The sequence below is a fragment of the Leptodactylus fuscus genome, chromosome 8 (genome assembly GCF_031893055.1).
Source record: "Leptodactylus fuscus isolate aLepFus1 chromosome 8, aLepFus1.hap2, whole genome shotgun sequence".
Lineage (NCBI taxonomy): Eukaryota > Metazoa > Chordata > Amphibia > Anura > Leptodactylidae > Leptodactylus > Leptodactylus fuscus.
The window spans coordinates 23,387,997-23,404,026 of NC_134272.1; the positions used below are offsets into that span (position 1 = coordinate 23,387,997).

At 38.4% G+C, this 16,030-nt stretch overlaps 1 protein-coding gene across 1 annotated transcript in view; it reads left to right on the forward strand.

Moving 5' to 3' along the window:
- The first annotated feature begins 8,339 nt into the window (after nt 1-8,339).
- The window catches only part of MREG (melanoregulin), a 48,591-nt gene continuing 40,900 nt past the window's right edge, over nt 8,340-16,030 (forward strand). The window contains exon 1 of the mRNA XM_075284403.1: nt 8,340-8,466. Within this exon, the coding sequence (XP_075140504.1) occupies nt 8,400-8,466 (67 nt within the window). The 5' untranslated portion in view covers nt 8,340-8,399. The remainder of the gene's footprint in view (nt 8,467-16,030) is intronic.

The window sequence follows — 16,030 nt, forward strand, 5'->3', positions numbered from 1 at the left end:
TATACAGGGGCTGTTCTCCCACACACACGCTTCACTCTGGGGCTCCCCACATCTTCCTCACAAAGAGGCAGTACTTTGGTGTCCCCCTAACCCACAAGACAGCCTGCTAGACCCATCCCTCTCCTAGCTCAGGAGACAGCAGCACCCCACTGTTTGCCCACCAGGCAGACCCCTCACATCCAGGCAATATCCCAGGGTTTCCCCCCTTACTCCCAGACAGCACCTGAGGGCCCACCCTTTCTATTCCCCCATAGGCATCCTCCAGAGCATTCTGCTCAGCTCCTCCAATTATCAGCCACAGAACCCCACTGCTCAGTCCCCCTGCATAGACAGACATCAAAGTACTCTTTTCAGCCCTATGAAAGGCAGCACCTGGACTCCCTCTGCTCCTCCCCAGAACCCCTTTGCTCAGTTCCCCCATCGGCAGCCCTAGAGCCCCTATGTTCAGCCTCTCAAAAAGCAGGCTGCATGTCCATGTGCTAAACCACCCTGATTGGGCTCATAGCAGCCACTCTGCTCAGATGCCACAACCCAATAGGCAGTCTGCAAAGCCCCTCTGCTCATCCCTCCATCGGCAGCCCTCAGTGCCCCATTTCTCTGCTCATCCATTCATAGGCAGCACCTGAGCCTCTATGCTCAGCCCCCCAAAAGGCAGACTGCAGAGTCCATCTATTAAGCCACCCTGATTGGGCTCATCGCCCCCAATAGGCAGTCTGTAGAGCCCCTCTGCTCATCCCCCCCTCTCCACACACACACACACACACACAAACCTGCAGCACTCTACTCATATGACCTTTTCTGATGTTCCTCCAAAAGCAACTGTGAACTCCTATTGCAAAAGTTTTCAGGCTTCTACTTGTGAAGTTATGTCACATAATAAGCACATCACTCGCTTGTTCTTGCCTCTTACCCTCCCTTCCGTCCCTCCAAAATACAGTCCCATATATAAACCTCAATCTCCTCCTTCAGATCCACTGTTCCATGTAAAGAAATAATCTCAATCCCTGACCCTCTAACATATAGTTCCATGCCTTCTTCAGCCTCCTTCAGCATACAGTACCATGTAAAGAAAAAACCTCAATCCCTCCGTCAGATCCTCTATAATACAGTCCCATTGTATAATCATCCCTCTGCCTTCATACTTCCCTTCAACATACAATCCCATATGTCTGGTCAGCAATGAGAGGTCAGTGCAGTACAGAAGAGTCAGGCAGAAGAATGGTCAACAATCCAGGTGACAATGTGAGATTGGTGGGGTACAGAATCAGGAGCCGCCATCTCCTCTTCTTCACCGTGCACAGGAGGCCTGTCTTAAAAAAAAAAAAAGACAAAGAAAAAAGGCAAATTGGTCACAATTTCATACAAAACTCCAAAAATGGGCCGGACAAAATTGTTGGCACCAACAGGAAGGCTATCATATAGGCTATTCCTACGTGCCTTTAGTTTAAAACGCGTTTTGTAATGATAGAATCCCTTTAATATTATACCTTGTAACTTAATCTTTCCTGGAAGCAATTCAGATGTTTGTGGTTATGTCTAATTATCTGTCTCTGTGATTCATAGTATGTTTAGATGTTGAGATAAAATCATCAGTCTGCAATGTTCTGCAAAACGGCATGTCTTCTGATTTTCCCTCCTAGAACACCTGTAAAGCATTCTATAGCAATGTAGCTCACGTAGGCACATATTTTCTATGTACGTCATAGTATCAAATGCCTAAGGGACTATAAGTATTTCAGCACATTAATACAAATCAGTATATCAGTGCAAAAAGAAAAAAGAAGGGGGCATTCACCAGGATTTGGGAAGAGTCCACTTGATTCCAAACAATGCCTAAAATAGCAAGCATAGGGATAGAGGCACCCAAATTGCGTTAGGCGACGATCATTTCACACACTAAGCGCTTTCTCTAGATTATCAATATCTATAGGATTAAAATGTTAAGCTCAATAAAACTTTTATAACAGGCACCTTTTCACAATTGTTGGTACATAACTTTGTTTCCAGCATGTGATGCTCATTCAAACTCACAAGTTGCAAGTAACAGGTGTGGGCAATATAAAAATTACATCTGAAACCAAATACAAAGGAGTAAAGGTGACTCAATATTTACGTTGTGCCACACTAAGCATAGAGAACATAAAGGGAAAGAGAACTGTCTGAGGACTTGACAACCAAAATTGTGGACAAGTATCAACAATCTCAGGGTTACAAGTCCATCTTCAGAGATCTTAATTAGAGATGAGCAAACACTGTTCGGAACAGCCGTTCCGAACAGCACGCTCACAGCACGCTCCAATAGAAATGAATGGAAGCGGCCGGCACGCGGGGGGTTAAACGGCCGGCAAAGTCTGCGTGCCAGGTGCTTCCATTCCTTTCTATGAGAGCGTGCTGTTCGGATTGGCTGATCTGAACAGTGTTCGCTCATCTCTAATCTTAATGTTCCTTTGGCCATGATGTGCAACATTATTAAGAAGTTTACAATCAATGGGACTGCAGCTATTTTCTCTGGACATGGACAGAACAGAAAATAGGATAGTACCGATGGTGGTTAAGGAGCCCGAATCAAGTTCCAAAACAAATTCAAGCAGCCCTGCAGAGTCAGACTGCAACAGTGTCAGCAGCAACTATCTGTCAACATTTGAATGAAATGAAATGCTAAGGCAGAAGACCCAGGAGGACCCCACTGCTGACACAGAGACATAAAAAAGGATAGACTGCAGTTTGCCAAAATGTATTTCTGAGCTCTGACATTGGCTGTCTCTTATTGGAGCTCTGAATCACACCCCCTTGCCTGACATTGCCCTTCTGAGTTTACAGATCTTAAATGGCACATCAGGCATCAAAACTAACTGAACTTGTTGCTCAGGAATGTGAGGTCTACAGAAAAATTTCCACCTGAACTAGAAACAATGCAGCAGCATAATAAGAATGTGGGTGGCAACAGCAACACAACTTTTCGTTTTGGCGCCACCACTAGCAGGATTGTTGTACTTCCTGAGAATGAAGATGAATGAATGAACATAGCTCGCTCATTGCATTCACAGGAGGATATTGCATCTGAGTATGATGTTATCTTCAGTCAGGCTACAGTATGTTCCTTCTCCTACTTCATAACATCAAATTTACCGCTAGGGCTTTCTGGACTGTCAATCATATTTCAATCACATTTTACACTGACTCATATCCCTGGTAGTGATGCGGGACCTGGTAAGAAATCTATTTTTGTAGTTAAAACAGTGTTCCTCCTTTTTTAGATGAGCTGGATAAGATGAGACAGCATTGTTTGCAAGCAAAGGAGAAAGACATGGCTGTGGTGGTAGAGGTAGTAGTGGCAGGGCGTGTGGTACTACTGTCAGTAGGTGTTCTGGTAAGGGAGCTGAGGGAGAATCTGGAAGTGGAAATTCTGAGGGTGTGCATGGTCAGAAAAAAAGTGGGGAAGATAATAATGACATTGTCTATGATGATTAATTTACAGATAGGACTTGGCAACCAGGACAGGGCGATAAGTTTACATCAGTTGAAGAGGGTGGTGGTGGCAGTGGTGATACCAATGATAGTAATGACATTGTGTGGGCCCAACATCCAGAAATCCTGGCGAGCCAGACCTAGAGGTAGCTCATGGTGGTGGTGGCACTGGTTGTGATAATGGCAGGCATGTTTCTGCTACTGATGGCAGCAACAACTACATTCAGTCATCTTCCATGTGTAAATTTTTTTTCTACTTTGCCAAATGAGAAATCAATCACAATGTGCAAGATCAGCAAGTAGAGACCAGCCATGGGTGTGCAGGAACAAATGTAGAAATGACATGTTATACGAAAAGGTATCACTCTCATTGGAGGTGGCACTAGTAGTGGAATTGAGCAAGGTTGTTCTCCTGCTCGTCCTCATCTGCACTCGGCACATCACCAACTCTGGAAACAGTAATATGCACCAAGTCAGCCGTCTGGTTCTACAACTTAACACACCCGGCTAAGCAGCTGGTGGTGCAATCGCTTCGTTTTGCTAACTGATGGCATATGCTTAAACTGTACAGCACTATTGCCTGATGCCTTGTACTCAAGCTAGGTGGGAAAAGGTTCATATAATAGGAAGGTTTTCTTGAGTCTTCTGTCCAGACTTCTGCTACCAGTCTGACATTCTGCTCATGTAGTGCAATTTCAGAGCTGAGTCTGTGTTTTCAAAGAATAATGTGGTGAATCCATTTTGTGCCTGCAAACCAGATACCAAGTGTGATGAGTAGAGATGAGCGAATTTTTCAAAAATTCAATTTGGCAGCTTCCCCAAATTTTCCAATATGATTTGATCCAAATTAATTTGTGGTGAATCACATTAAAAATACAGCTATTTCCTGGCTGCAGAGAGCTTGTGCCTTGCAGTGGTTTTTAGTGATTTCCCACTAGGGGACCAGAACTAGTGACGCACTGATCGCTAGTTCAGCACTATAGACTGTAATACATGCATAGGCTGCCTTCCTCACTTCTGGGCAGGATCAACCAGGTACTTGGGGCTACTAGCAACCTGGGGTCACTGGCTAGACCCCAGGCTGTAGTAGAGGCATATCAGCACTCCCTGAGCCCACTGCGGGGGGTTGCCGAGAGGGACATGTAGTGTGGAGGAACCCGTTGGATGCCATGGTCATGTTTGACTGCAGCATCTAAAGGGATAAAACCCGCGATAGGAGCTGTGCTTAGACTGGGGGTTATAGATCAGGGTGTTAGCTTTCAGTTACAGCTAACACCCGCTCCCGATTCCGTGGGCGGTCACGAGGGCTTAAAGGATTGTGACATCACACATCTGACTGGCTGCTGATTGGCTGCATGTATGGCATTGTGGGTGAACCCAGGTTCCCAGAGTTTCCTGCCCCATGTCCTAACGTGCAGCAGCCATTTTGTGAAAAAATGTGATTTTTTTTTTTTTTTTTACCGCAAAGCGTGAGGAAATCTGGATTCAATGCAAATTGAATATTTCCTGAAATTTGGATCAAATTCCACTTCGTCTGCTTCGATTTGCTCATCTCTAGTGTTGAGCAAAAACCTCTGTGGGAACTGAACAATTACTGTGGGCACCAAAGGATCATCTGGTGTGTCCCTGTTGATCTGTTAATATTGACTATGGCTCTTTCCCACTTTTGTGTCGCAATAAACTACAGCCGCCGACCCTCTACAAACTTTCCAGAAGTGTACAATTAGAGCTTTCCCTTTTTGGGTGACACAGTCACCTCTAGACCATAATTTGCCTGTTTATATGGGACGGATGGTAAAATCACTAATATATAAGACATTGCATATGGAGTATTTGGAATTAACACTGATTAATTGAGAAGATCTCCCCGACTAGGAGGTACCAGCTACATTATACTCCTGAGGAGTGGTTGTACCATCGCACGTTGTATTTCTGAGCTCTGACATTGACTGTCTCTTATTGGAGCTCTGAATCACACCCCCTTGCCTGACATTGCCCTTCTGAGTTTACAGATCTTAAATGGCACATCAGGCATCAAAACTACCTGAACTTGTTGCTCAGGAATGTGAGGTCTACAGAAAAATTTCCACCTGAACTAGAAACAATGCAGCAGCAACTTTTAACAGATGCTAAGAACTTGAATCGATGGTGGTGGAGAAAGGTCCTCTTTAGTCCAAGACCCTAAGTAGCCAACCACAGCAAACAAAAAACAAAAAAAAGTATGAGCGTTGTTGAAAACGCAACTTTTCTGCTGCAGATTTTTTTTTCGGCAATGTGTAGATAGGATTATCCAGAATCCCATCAACTTTGCAGGTACAGTAAAATGCTGCATTTCTTGCTGCAACCTTTCTGCCACTGCCAAAATGCTGCATCTTCACAACATGCGGCTCCATCCTCAAGCATATTTTTTGGGTTTGTTCACCCAATATACAGTCTAGCCTGCTGTATATGAGACAAAATTCTAAATACTTTAAAAAAAAACAAAAAAACAGCCACACACACAGACATACACACAGTGCCAGAATTGTTCCCATATCGCTATAATCACTATAACTAAGCAACGTATGTAAAACGTATGTATAAAAAACAGAACAGGGTACAGACAAAGGAAGGGACAGTGTAAAAATTTCAAACAAGTACTAACAATAAGAATGTGGGTGGCAACAGCAACACAACTTTTCGTTTTGGTGCCATCGCTAACAGGATTGTTGTACTTCCTGAGAATGAAGATGAATGAATGAATGAATGAATGAATGAATGAACATAGCTCGCTCATTTCATTCACAGGAGGATATTGCATCTGAGTATGATGTTATCTTCAGTCAGGCTACAGTATGTTCCTTCTCCTACTTCATAGCAGAATCTGGAAGTGGAAATTCTGAGGGTGTGCATGGTCAGAAAAAAGTGGGGAAGATAATAATGGCATTGTCTATGATGATTAATTTACAGATAGGACTTGGCAACCAGGACAGGGTGAAAAATTTACATCAGTTGAAGAGGGTGGTGGTGGCAGTGGTGATACCAATGATAGTAATGACATTGTGTGGGCCCAACATCCAGAAATCTTGGCGGGCCAGACCTTTAGGTAGCTCATGGTGGTGGTGGCACTGGTTGGGATAATGGCAGGCATGTTTCTGCTACTGATGGCAGCAACAACTACATTCAGTCATCTTCCATGTGGAAATTTTTTTCTACTATGCCAAATGAGAAATCAATCACAATGTGCAAGATCAGCAAGTAGAGACCAGCCATGGGCGTTCAGGAACAAATGTAGAAATGACATGTTATACGAAAAGGTATCACTCTCATTGGAGGTGGCACTGGTAGTGGAATTGAGCAAGGCTGTTCTCCTGCTCGTCCTCATCTGCACTCGGCACATCACCAACTCTGGAAACAGTAATATGCACCAAGTCAGCTGTCTGGTTCTGCAACTTAACACACCTGGCTAAGCAGCTGGTGGTGCAATCGCTTCGTTTTGCCAACTGATGGCATATGCTTAAACTGTACAGCGCTATTGCCTGATGCCTTGTACTCAAGCTAGGTGGGAAAAGGTTCATATAATAGGAAGGTTTTCTTGAGTCTTCTGTCCAGACTTCTGCTACCAGTCTGACATTCTGCTCATGTAGTGCAATTTCAGAGCTGAGTCTGTGTTTTCAAAGAATAATGTGGTGAATCCATTTTGTGCCTGCAAACCAGATACCAAGTGTGATGAGTAGAGATGAGCGAATTTTTCAAAAATTCAATTTGGCAGCTTCCCCAAATTTTCCAATATGGTTTGATCCAAATTAATTTGTGGTGAATCACATTAAAAATACAGCTTTTTCCTGGCTGCAGAGAGCTTGTGCCTTGCAGTGGTTTTTAGTGATTTCCCACTAGGGGACCAGAACTAGTGACGCACTGATCGCTAGTACAGCACTATAGACTGTAATACATGCATAGGCTGCCTTCCTCACTTCTGGGCAGGATCAACCAGGTACTTGAGGCTAATAGCAGCCCAGGGTCACTGGCCAGATCCCGGGCTGCAGAAGATACTTATCAGCACTCCCTGAGCCCGCTGCGAGGGGTTGCCGAGAGGGACATTTAGTCTGGAGGAACCCCTTAGATGCCATGGTCATGTTTGACTGCAGCATCCAAAGGGTTAAAACCCCCGATTGGAACTGTGCTTAGACCGGGCGTTACAGATCAGGGTGTTAGCTTTCAGTTACAGCTAACACCCGCTCCCGATTCCGTGGGCGGTCACGAGGGCTTAAAGGACTGTGACATCACACATCTGACTGGCTGCTGATTGGCTGCACGCATGGCATTGTAGGTTCCCAGAGTTCCCTGCCCTATGTCCTAACATGCAGCAGCCATTTTGTGAAAAAATGTGATTTTTTTTTATACCACAAAGCGTGAGGAAATCCGGATTCAATGCAAATTGAATATTTCCTGAAATTTGGATCATCTCTAGTGTTGAGCAAAAACCTCTGTGGGAACTGAACAATTACTGTGGGCGCTAAAGGATCATCTGGTGTGTCCCTATTGATCTGTTAATATTGACTATGGCTCTTTCCCACTTTTGTGTCGCAATAAACTACAGCTGCCGACCCTCTACAAACTTTCCAGAAGTGTACAATTAGAGCTTTCCCTTTTTGGGTGACACAGTCACCTCTAGACCATAATTTGCCTGTTTATATGGGACGGATGGTAAAATCACTAATATATAAGACATTGCATATGGAGTATTTGGAATTAACACTGATTAATTGAGAAGATCTCCCCGACTAGGAGGTACCAGCTACATTATACTCCTGAGGAGTGGTTGTACCACCGCACGTCTCCCCCCTCGCTCTCCCCTCTCCCCACCTGTGTTGGTTCAGCTGCTGCCTGTGCAGTTTTGCAGGCGATCATTGAGCATCAAGTGATTTCTGCTAAACCTTCTGTTACAGAAAATGAAGGATCCTCAAAATGCAGAGAATTCTGCAGTACAGAAGCAGGGATCGAATCTGAAGACAAAAGGTAGGATGTGACTAGCTGTATAATCTATCTATCTATCTATCTATCTATCTATCTATCTATCTATCTATCTATCTATCTAATAAATCTCCTTGTATTCTCCTATAGCATCTCATATACTGCTTATACTGGCCTGCTGTATATGTACAGTATACAAGCTTATGTTTAGTTGTGTATATACTATGTGATGCATTCATACTATACAATAATAGGAATATTGGTTAAAACAGTAGGATCTAGATTATTAAGCCTTCGTCTTTGCTATTGTCATAAAGGCCAGTCTAGCAAATGTGCCATTGCCTTGACAATAAATGTCACTTCACAATAGATCATTCTCAATGTCACAGTCACCTAGCACAATGTCTTAGTAATTACAATACACGTGCATTATAATAAATGGGAAGGTTTTACTATACAGACAATAGGAGCGACGGTATACTGTATCCTTAGGGGAATATCACTAACTGCTGATGTAACTGCTGCAGTGATAGGAGATGTTAGACTTACTATGTGTTACATTTTATACCAATAATCCCACTATATTATACTCTAATGGATTGTATGTATTCCAGAGTAAATATATGATATTGATAATAAGATGAGGGATCATATCAATGGACATGTGTTGTACATGTGTGCAGCATGTGGCTACCGCAGGTATACACAATATATTTCTGCGGCACCGTAGAGAATTGCGGATACATATTCAGATAATGTATATGGAAGCGTATGTATGTCATATGGGGGAGTCTGCAGACTTGTATTGTTCAAAGAGGGAATATAGACGTATGTAATGACGTAAGTAGTAAATATAGACCCGATGTCTACGGGGAGCAAATGGGAAAAAAAAGGCGGCAAGAACAGTGTGTAGCAATGAGCGGCTAGTAAAATGAATAAATGATTGTGTGAGTGTGATAGCTGGGAACAGGAGACACAGCGGAGCTGGCAGATGTTACACTGCCGAGAGGTGAGACTGCAAAGAGAAGGTGCGAAGATGCTCTGGTTAGCGGAGGACGTCACGGGAAAGGACGCAGCGCGGTATTCATGGATGACGCAAGGACATGGAAGTTACTATGTAAATAGTGGAGGTGTACATGAGGTCCCGCCATGACGCACATGCTACGGGAGGGCAATACAATACATAAAAAACAAGTCATGAAGCCTGTAATTTGCAATTTGGTTAATGGATGCCAGACAAAAGAAAGCAATAACGTGTCTGCATGGCTACTGCAAAATGTGTCAGATGTAATGATCCTGCTATGCGTGTCTGGTTCTGCAGTCTATCGCTGTGCCAAGCAGCCTGCACTCTAATTAGACAGCGCACTGCTGAGATCACATGGCCCCGCAATACTGGAACACCCAGCAGGATGGATGTGTCCCCGCCGTCCTCATGGTAACAGCAGTTGTCCAATGCCATAGGATCACAGACAATAAAATACAGTATATACAGATAGAGAGATAGAGAGATAGATAGAGAGATAGAGAGATAGATAGAGAGAGAGAGAGAGAGAGAGAGAGAGAGAGAGAGAGAGAGAGATAGAGAGATAGATAGATAGATAGATAGATAGATAGATAGATAGATAGGTAGGTAGATAGATAGATAGATAGATAGATAGATAGATAGAAGATAGATAGATAGAGATAGATAGAGAGATAGATAGATAGATAGATAGATAGATAGATAGATAGATAGATAGATAGATAGATATAGAGATAGATACAGAGATAGGTAGATAGATAGATAGATAGATAGATAGATAGATAGATAGATAGATAGATAGATAGATAGATAGGAGATAGATAGATAGATAGATAGATAGATAGAGAGAGATAGAGATAGATAGATAGATAGATAGGATATAGATAGGAGATAGATAGATAGATAGATAGATAGATAGATAGGAGATAGATAGATAGATAGATAGATAGATAGATAGATAGGAGATAGATAGATAGATAGATAGATAGATAGATAGATAGATAGGAGATAGATAGGAGGTAGATAGATAGATAGATAGATAGATAGATAGATAGATAGATAGATAGGAGATAGATAGGAGGTAGATAGGAGGTAGATAGATAGGAGATAGATAGATAGATAGATAGATAGATAGATAGATAGATAGGAGATAGATAGATAGATAGATAGATAGATAGATAGGAGGTAGATAGGTAGATAGATAGGAGATAGATAGATAGATAGATAGATAGATAGGACATAGATAGATAGATAGATAGATAGATAGATAGATGGTAGATAGATAGATAGATAGATAGATAGATAGATAGGAGATAGATAGGAGGTAGATAGGAGGTAGATAGATAGGAGATAGATAGATAGATAGATAGATAGATAGATAGAAGGTAGATAGGTAGATAGATAGGAGATAGATAGATAGATAGATAGATAGATAGATAGGAGATAGATAGATAGATAGATAGATAGATAGATAGTAGATAGGTAGATAGATAGGAGATAGATAGATAGATAGATAGATAGATAGATAGATAGATAGGAGATAGATAGATAGATAGATAGATAGATAGATAGGAGATAGATAGATAGATAGATAGATAGAGAGATAGGTAGATAGATAGATAGATAGATAGGAGATAGATAGATAGATAGATAGATAGATAGGAGATAGATAGATAGATAGATAGATAGGAGATAGATAGATAGATAGATAGATAGATAGATAGATAGGAGATAGATAGATAGATAGATAGATAGATAGATAGATAGGAGATAGATAGATAGATAGATAGATAGATAGATAGATAGGAGATAGATAGATAGATAGATAGATAGATAGATAGATAGATAGGAGATAGATAGATAGATAGATAGGAGATAGATAGATAGATAGATAGATAGGAGATAGATAGATAGATAGATAGATAGATAGATAGATAGATAGGAGATAGATAGATAGATAGATAGATAGATAGATAGATGGATAGGAGATAGATAGATAGATAGGAGATAGATAGATAGATAGATAGATAGATAGATAGATAGATAGGAGATAGATAGATAGATAGATAGATAGATAGATAGATAGGAGATAGATAGAGAGATAGGTAGATAGATAGATAGATAGATAGATAGATAGGAGATAGATAGGAGGTAGATAGGAGGTAGATAGATAGGAGATAGATAGATAGATAGATAGATAGATAGATAGGAGGTAGATAGGTAGATAGATAGGAGATAGATAGATAGATAGATAGATAGATAGGAGATAGATAGATAGATAGATAGATAGATAGATAGATAGATGGTAGATAGGTAGATAGATAGGAGATAGATAGATAGATAGATAGATAGATAGATAGGAGATAGATAGATAGATAGATAGATAGGAGATAGATAGATAGATAGATAGATAGATAGATAGATAGATAGGAGATAGATAGATAGATAGATAGATAGATAGATAGATAGATAGGAGATAGATAGATAGATAGATAGGAGATAGATAGATAGATAGATAGATAGATAGATAGATAGGAGATAGATAGATAGATAGGAGATAGATAGATAGATAGATAGATAGATAGATAGATAGATAGAGAGATAGAGATAGATAGAGAGATAGGTAGATAGATAGATAGATAGATAGATAGATAGATAGGAGATAGATAGATAGATAGATAGATAGATAGATAGATAGATAGGAGATAGATAGATAGATAGATAGGAGATAGATAGATAGGAGATAGATAGATAGATAGATAGATAGATAGATAGGAGATAGATAGATAGATAGATAGATAGGAGATAGATAGATAGATAGAGAGATAGGTAGATAGATAGATATATAGATAGATAGATAGATAGGAGATAGATAGATAGATAGATAGATAGATAGGAGATAGATAGATAGATAGATAGATAGATAGATAGATAGATAGGAGATAGATAGATAGATAGATAGATAGATAGGAGATAGATAGATAGATAGGAGATAGATAGATAGATAGATAGATAGATAGATAGATAGGAGATAGATAGATAGATAGATAGATAGATAGATAGGAGATAGATAGATAGATAGATAGATAGGAGATAGATAGATAGATAGATAGATAGATAGATAGGAGATAGATAGATAGATAGATAGATAGATAGATAGGAGATAGATAGATAGATAGATAGATAGATAGATAGGAGATAGATAGATAGATAGATAGATAGATAGATAGATAGGAGATAGATAGATAGATAGATAGATAGATAGATAGATAGGAGATAGATAGATAGATAGATAGATAGATAGGAGATAGATAGATAGATAGATAGATAGATAGATAGGAGATAGATAGATAGATAGATAGATAGATAGATAGATAGGAGATAGATAGATAGATAGATAGATAGATAGATAGGAGATAGATAGATAGATAGATAGGAGATAGATAGATAGATAGATAGATAGGAGATAGATAGATAGATAGATAGATAGATAGATAGATAGATAGAAGATACTGTAGATAGATAGATAGATAGATAGATAGATAGATAGGAGATCGATAGATAGAGACATAGATAGATAAATAGGAGATAGATAGACAGATAGATACTGTATATGATTGATAGATTGATTGATTGATAGATAGATAGATAGATAGATAGATAGGAGATAGATAGATAGATAGATAGATAGATAGATAGATAGATAGATAGATAGGAGATAGATAAATAGACAGGAGATAGATAGGAGGTAGATAGGTAGATAGATAGATAGATAGGAGATAGATAGATAGATAGATAGATAGATAGATAGGAGATAGATAGATAGATAGATAGATAGATAGATAGGAGATAGATAGATAGATAGATAGATAGATAGATAGGAGATAGATAGATAGATAGATAGATAGGAGATAGATAGATAGGAGATAGATAGATAGATAGATAGATAGATAGATAGATAGATAGAAGATACTGTAGATAGATAGATAGATAGATAGGAGATAGATAGATAGATAGGAGATAGATAGATAGATAGATAGATAGATAGATAGATAGATAGATAGAAGATACTGTAGATAGATAGATAGATAGATAGATAGATAGATAGATAGGAGATAGATAGATAGATAGATAGATAGTAGATAGATAAATAGACAGGAGATAGATAGGAGGTAGATAGGTAGGTAGATAGATAGATAGATAGATAGATAGATAGATAGGAGATAGATAGATAGACAGATAGGAGATAGATAGATAGATAGATAGATAGATAGATAGGAGATAGATAGATAGATAGATAGATAGGAGATAGATAGATAGATAGGAGATAGATAGATAGGAGATAGATAGATAGATAGATAGATAGATAGATAGATAGGAGATAGATAGATAGATAGATAGATAGATAGATAGATAGGAGATAGATAGATAGATAGATAGATAGATAGGAGATAGATAGATAGATAGATAGATAGGAGATAGATAGATAGATAGATAGATAGATAGATAGGAGATAGATAGATAGATAGATAGATAGATAGATAGATAGATAGATAGGAGATAGATAGATAGATAGATAGATAGGAGATAGATAGATAGATAGATAGATAGATAGGAGATAGATAGATAGATAGATAGATAGATAGGAGATAGATAGATAGATAGATAGATAGGAGATAGATAGATAGATAGATAGATAGGAGATAGATAGATAGATAGATAGATAGATAGATAGATAGATAGGAGATAGATAGATAGATAGATAGATAGATAGATAGGAGATAGATAGATAGATAGATAGATAGATAGATAGATAGATAGGAGATAGATAGATAGATAGATAGATAGATAGGAGATAGATAGATAGATAGATAGATAGATAGATAGGAGATAGATAGATAGATAGATAGATAGATAGATAGAAGATACTGTAGATAGATAGATAGATAGATAGATAGATAGATAGGAGATCGATAGATAGAGACATAGATAGATAAATAGGAGATAGATAGACAGATAGATACTGTATATGATTGATAGATTGATTGATAGATAGATAGATAGATAGATAGATAGATAGATAGATAGATAGGAGATAGATAGATAGATAGATAGATAGATAGATAGATAGATAGGAGATAGATAGATAGATAGATAGATAGGAGATAGATAGATAGATAGATAGATAGGAGATAGATAGATAGATAGATAGATAGATAGGAGATAGATAGATAGATAGGAGATAGATAGATAGATAGATAGATAGATAGAAGATACTGTAGATAGATAGATAGATAGATAGATAGGAGATAGATAGATAGGAGATAGATAGATAGATAGATAGATAGATAGATAGATAGATAGATAGGAGATAGATAGATAGATAGATAGATAGATAGAAGATACTGTAGATAGATAGATAGATAGATAGATAGATAGATAGATAGGAGATAGATAGATAGATAGATAGATAGATAGATAAATAGACAGGAGATAGATAGGAGGTAGATAGGTAGGTAGATAGATAGATAGATAGATAGATAGATAGATAGGAGATAGATAGATAGACAGATAGGAGATAGATAGATAGATAGATAGATAGATAGGAGATAGATAGATAGATAGATAGATAGATAGATAGATAGATAGGAGATAGATAGATAGATAGATAGGAGATAGATAGATAGGAGATAGATAGATAGATAGATAGATAGATAGATAGATAGATAGGAGATAGATAGATAGATAGATAGATAGATAGATAGATAGGAGATAGATAGATAGATAGAGAGATAGGTAGATAGATAGATAGATAGATAGATAGGAGATAGATAGATAGATAGATAGATAGATAGGAGATAGATAGATAGATAGATAGATAGATAGGAGATAGATAGGAGATAGATAGATAGATAGATAGATAGATAGATAGATAGATAGAGATAGATAGAGAGATAGGTAGATAGATAGATAGATAGATAGATAGATAGATAGATAGATAGGAGATAGATAGATAGATAGATAGATAGGAGATAGATAGATAGATAGATAGATAGGAGATAGATAGATAGGAGATAGATAGATAGATAGATAGATAGATAGATAGGAGATAGATAGATAGATAGATAGATAGATAGATAGAAGATAGATAGATAGATAGAGAGATAGGTAGATAGATAGATAGATAGATAGGAGATAGATAGATAGATAGATAGATAGGAGATAGATAGATAGATAGATAGATAGATAGATAGAAGATACTGTAGATAGATAGATAGATAGATAGATAGATAGATAGGAGATAGATGGATAGATAGATAGATAGATAGATAGGAGATAGATAGATAGATAGATAGATAGGAGATAGATAGATAGATAGATAGATAGATAGATAGAAGATAGATAGATAGATAGATAGATAGAAGATAGATAGATAGATAGAGAGATAGGTAGATAGATAGATAGATAGATAGATAGATAGGAGATAGATAGATAGATAGATAGGAGATAGATAGATAGATAGATAGGAGATAGATAGATAGATAGATAGATAGATAGATAGATAGATAGGAGATAGATAGATAGATA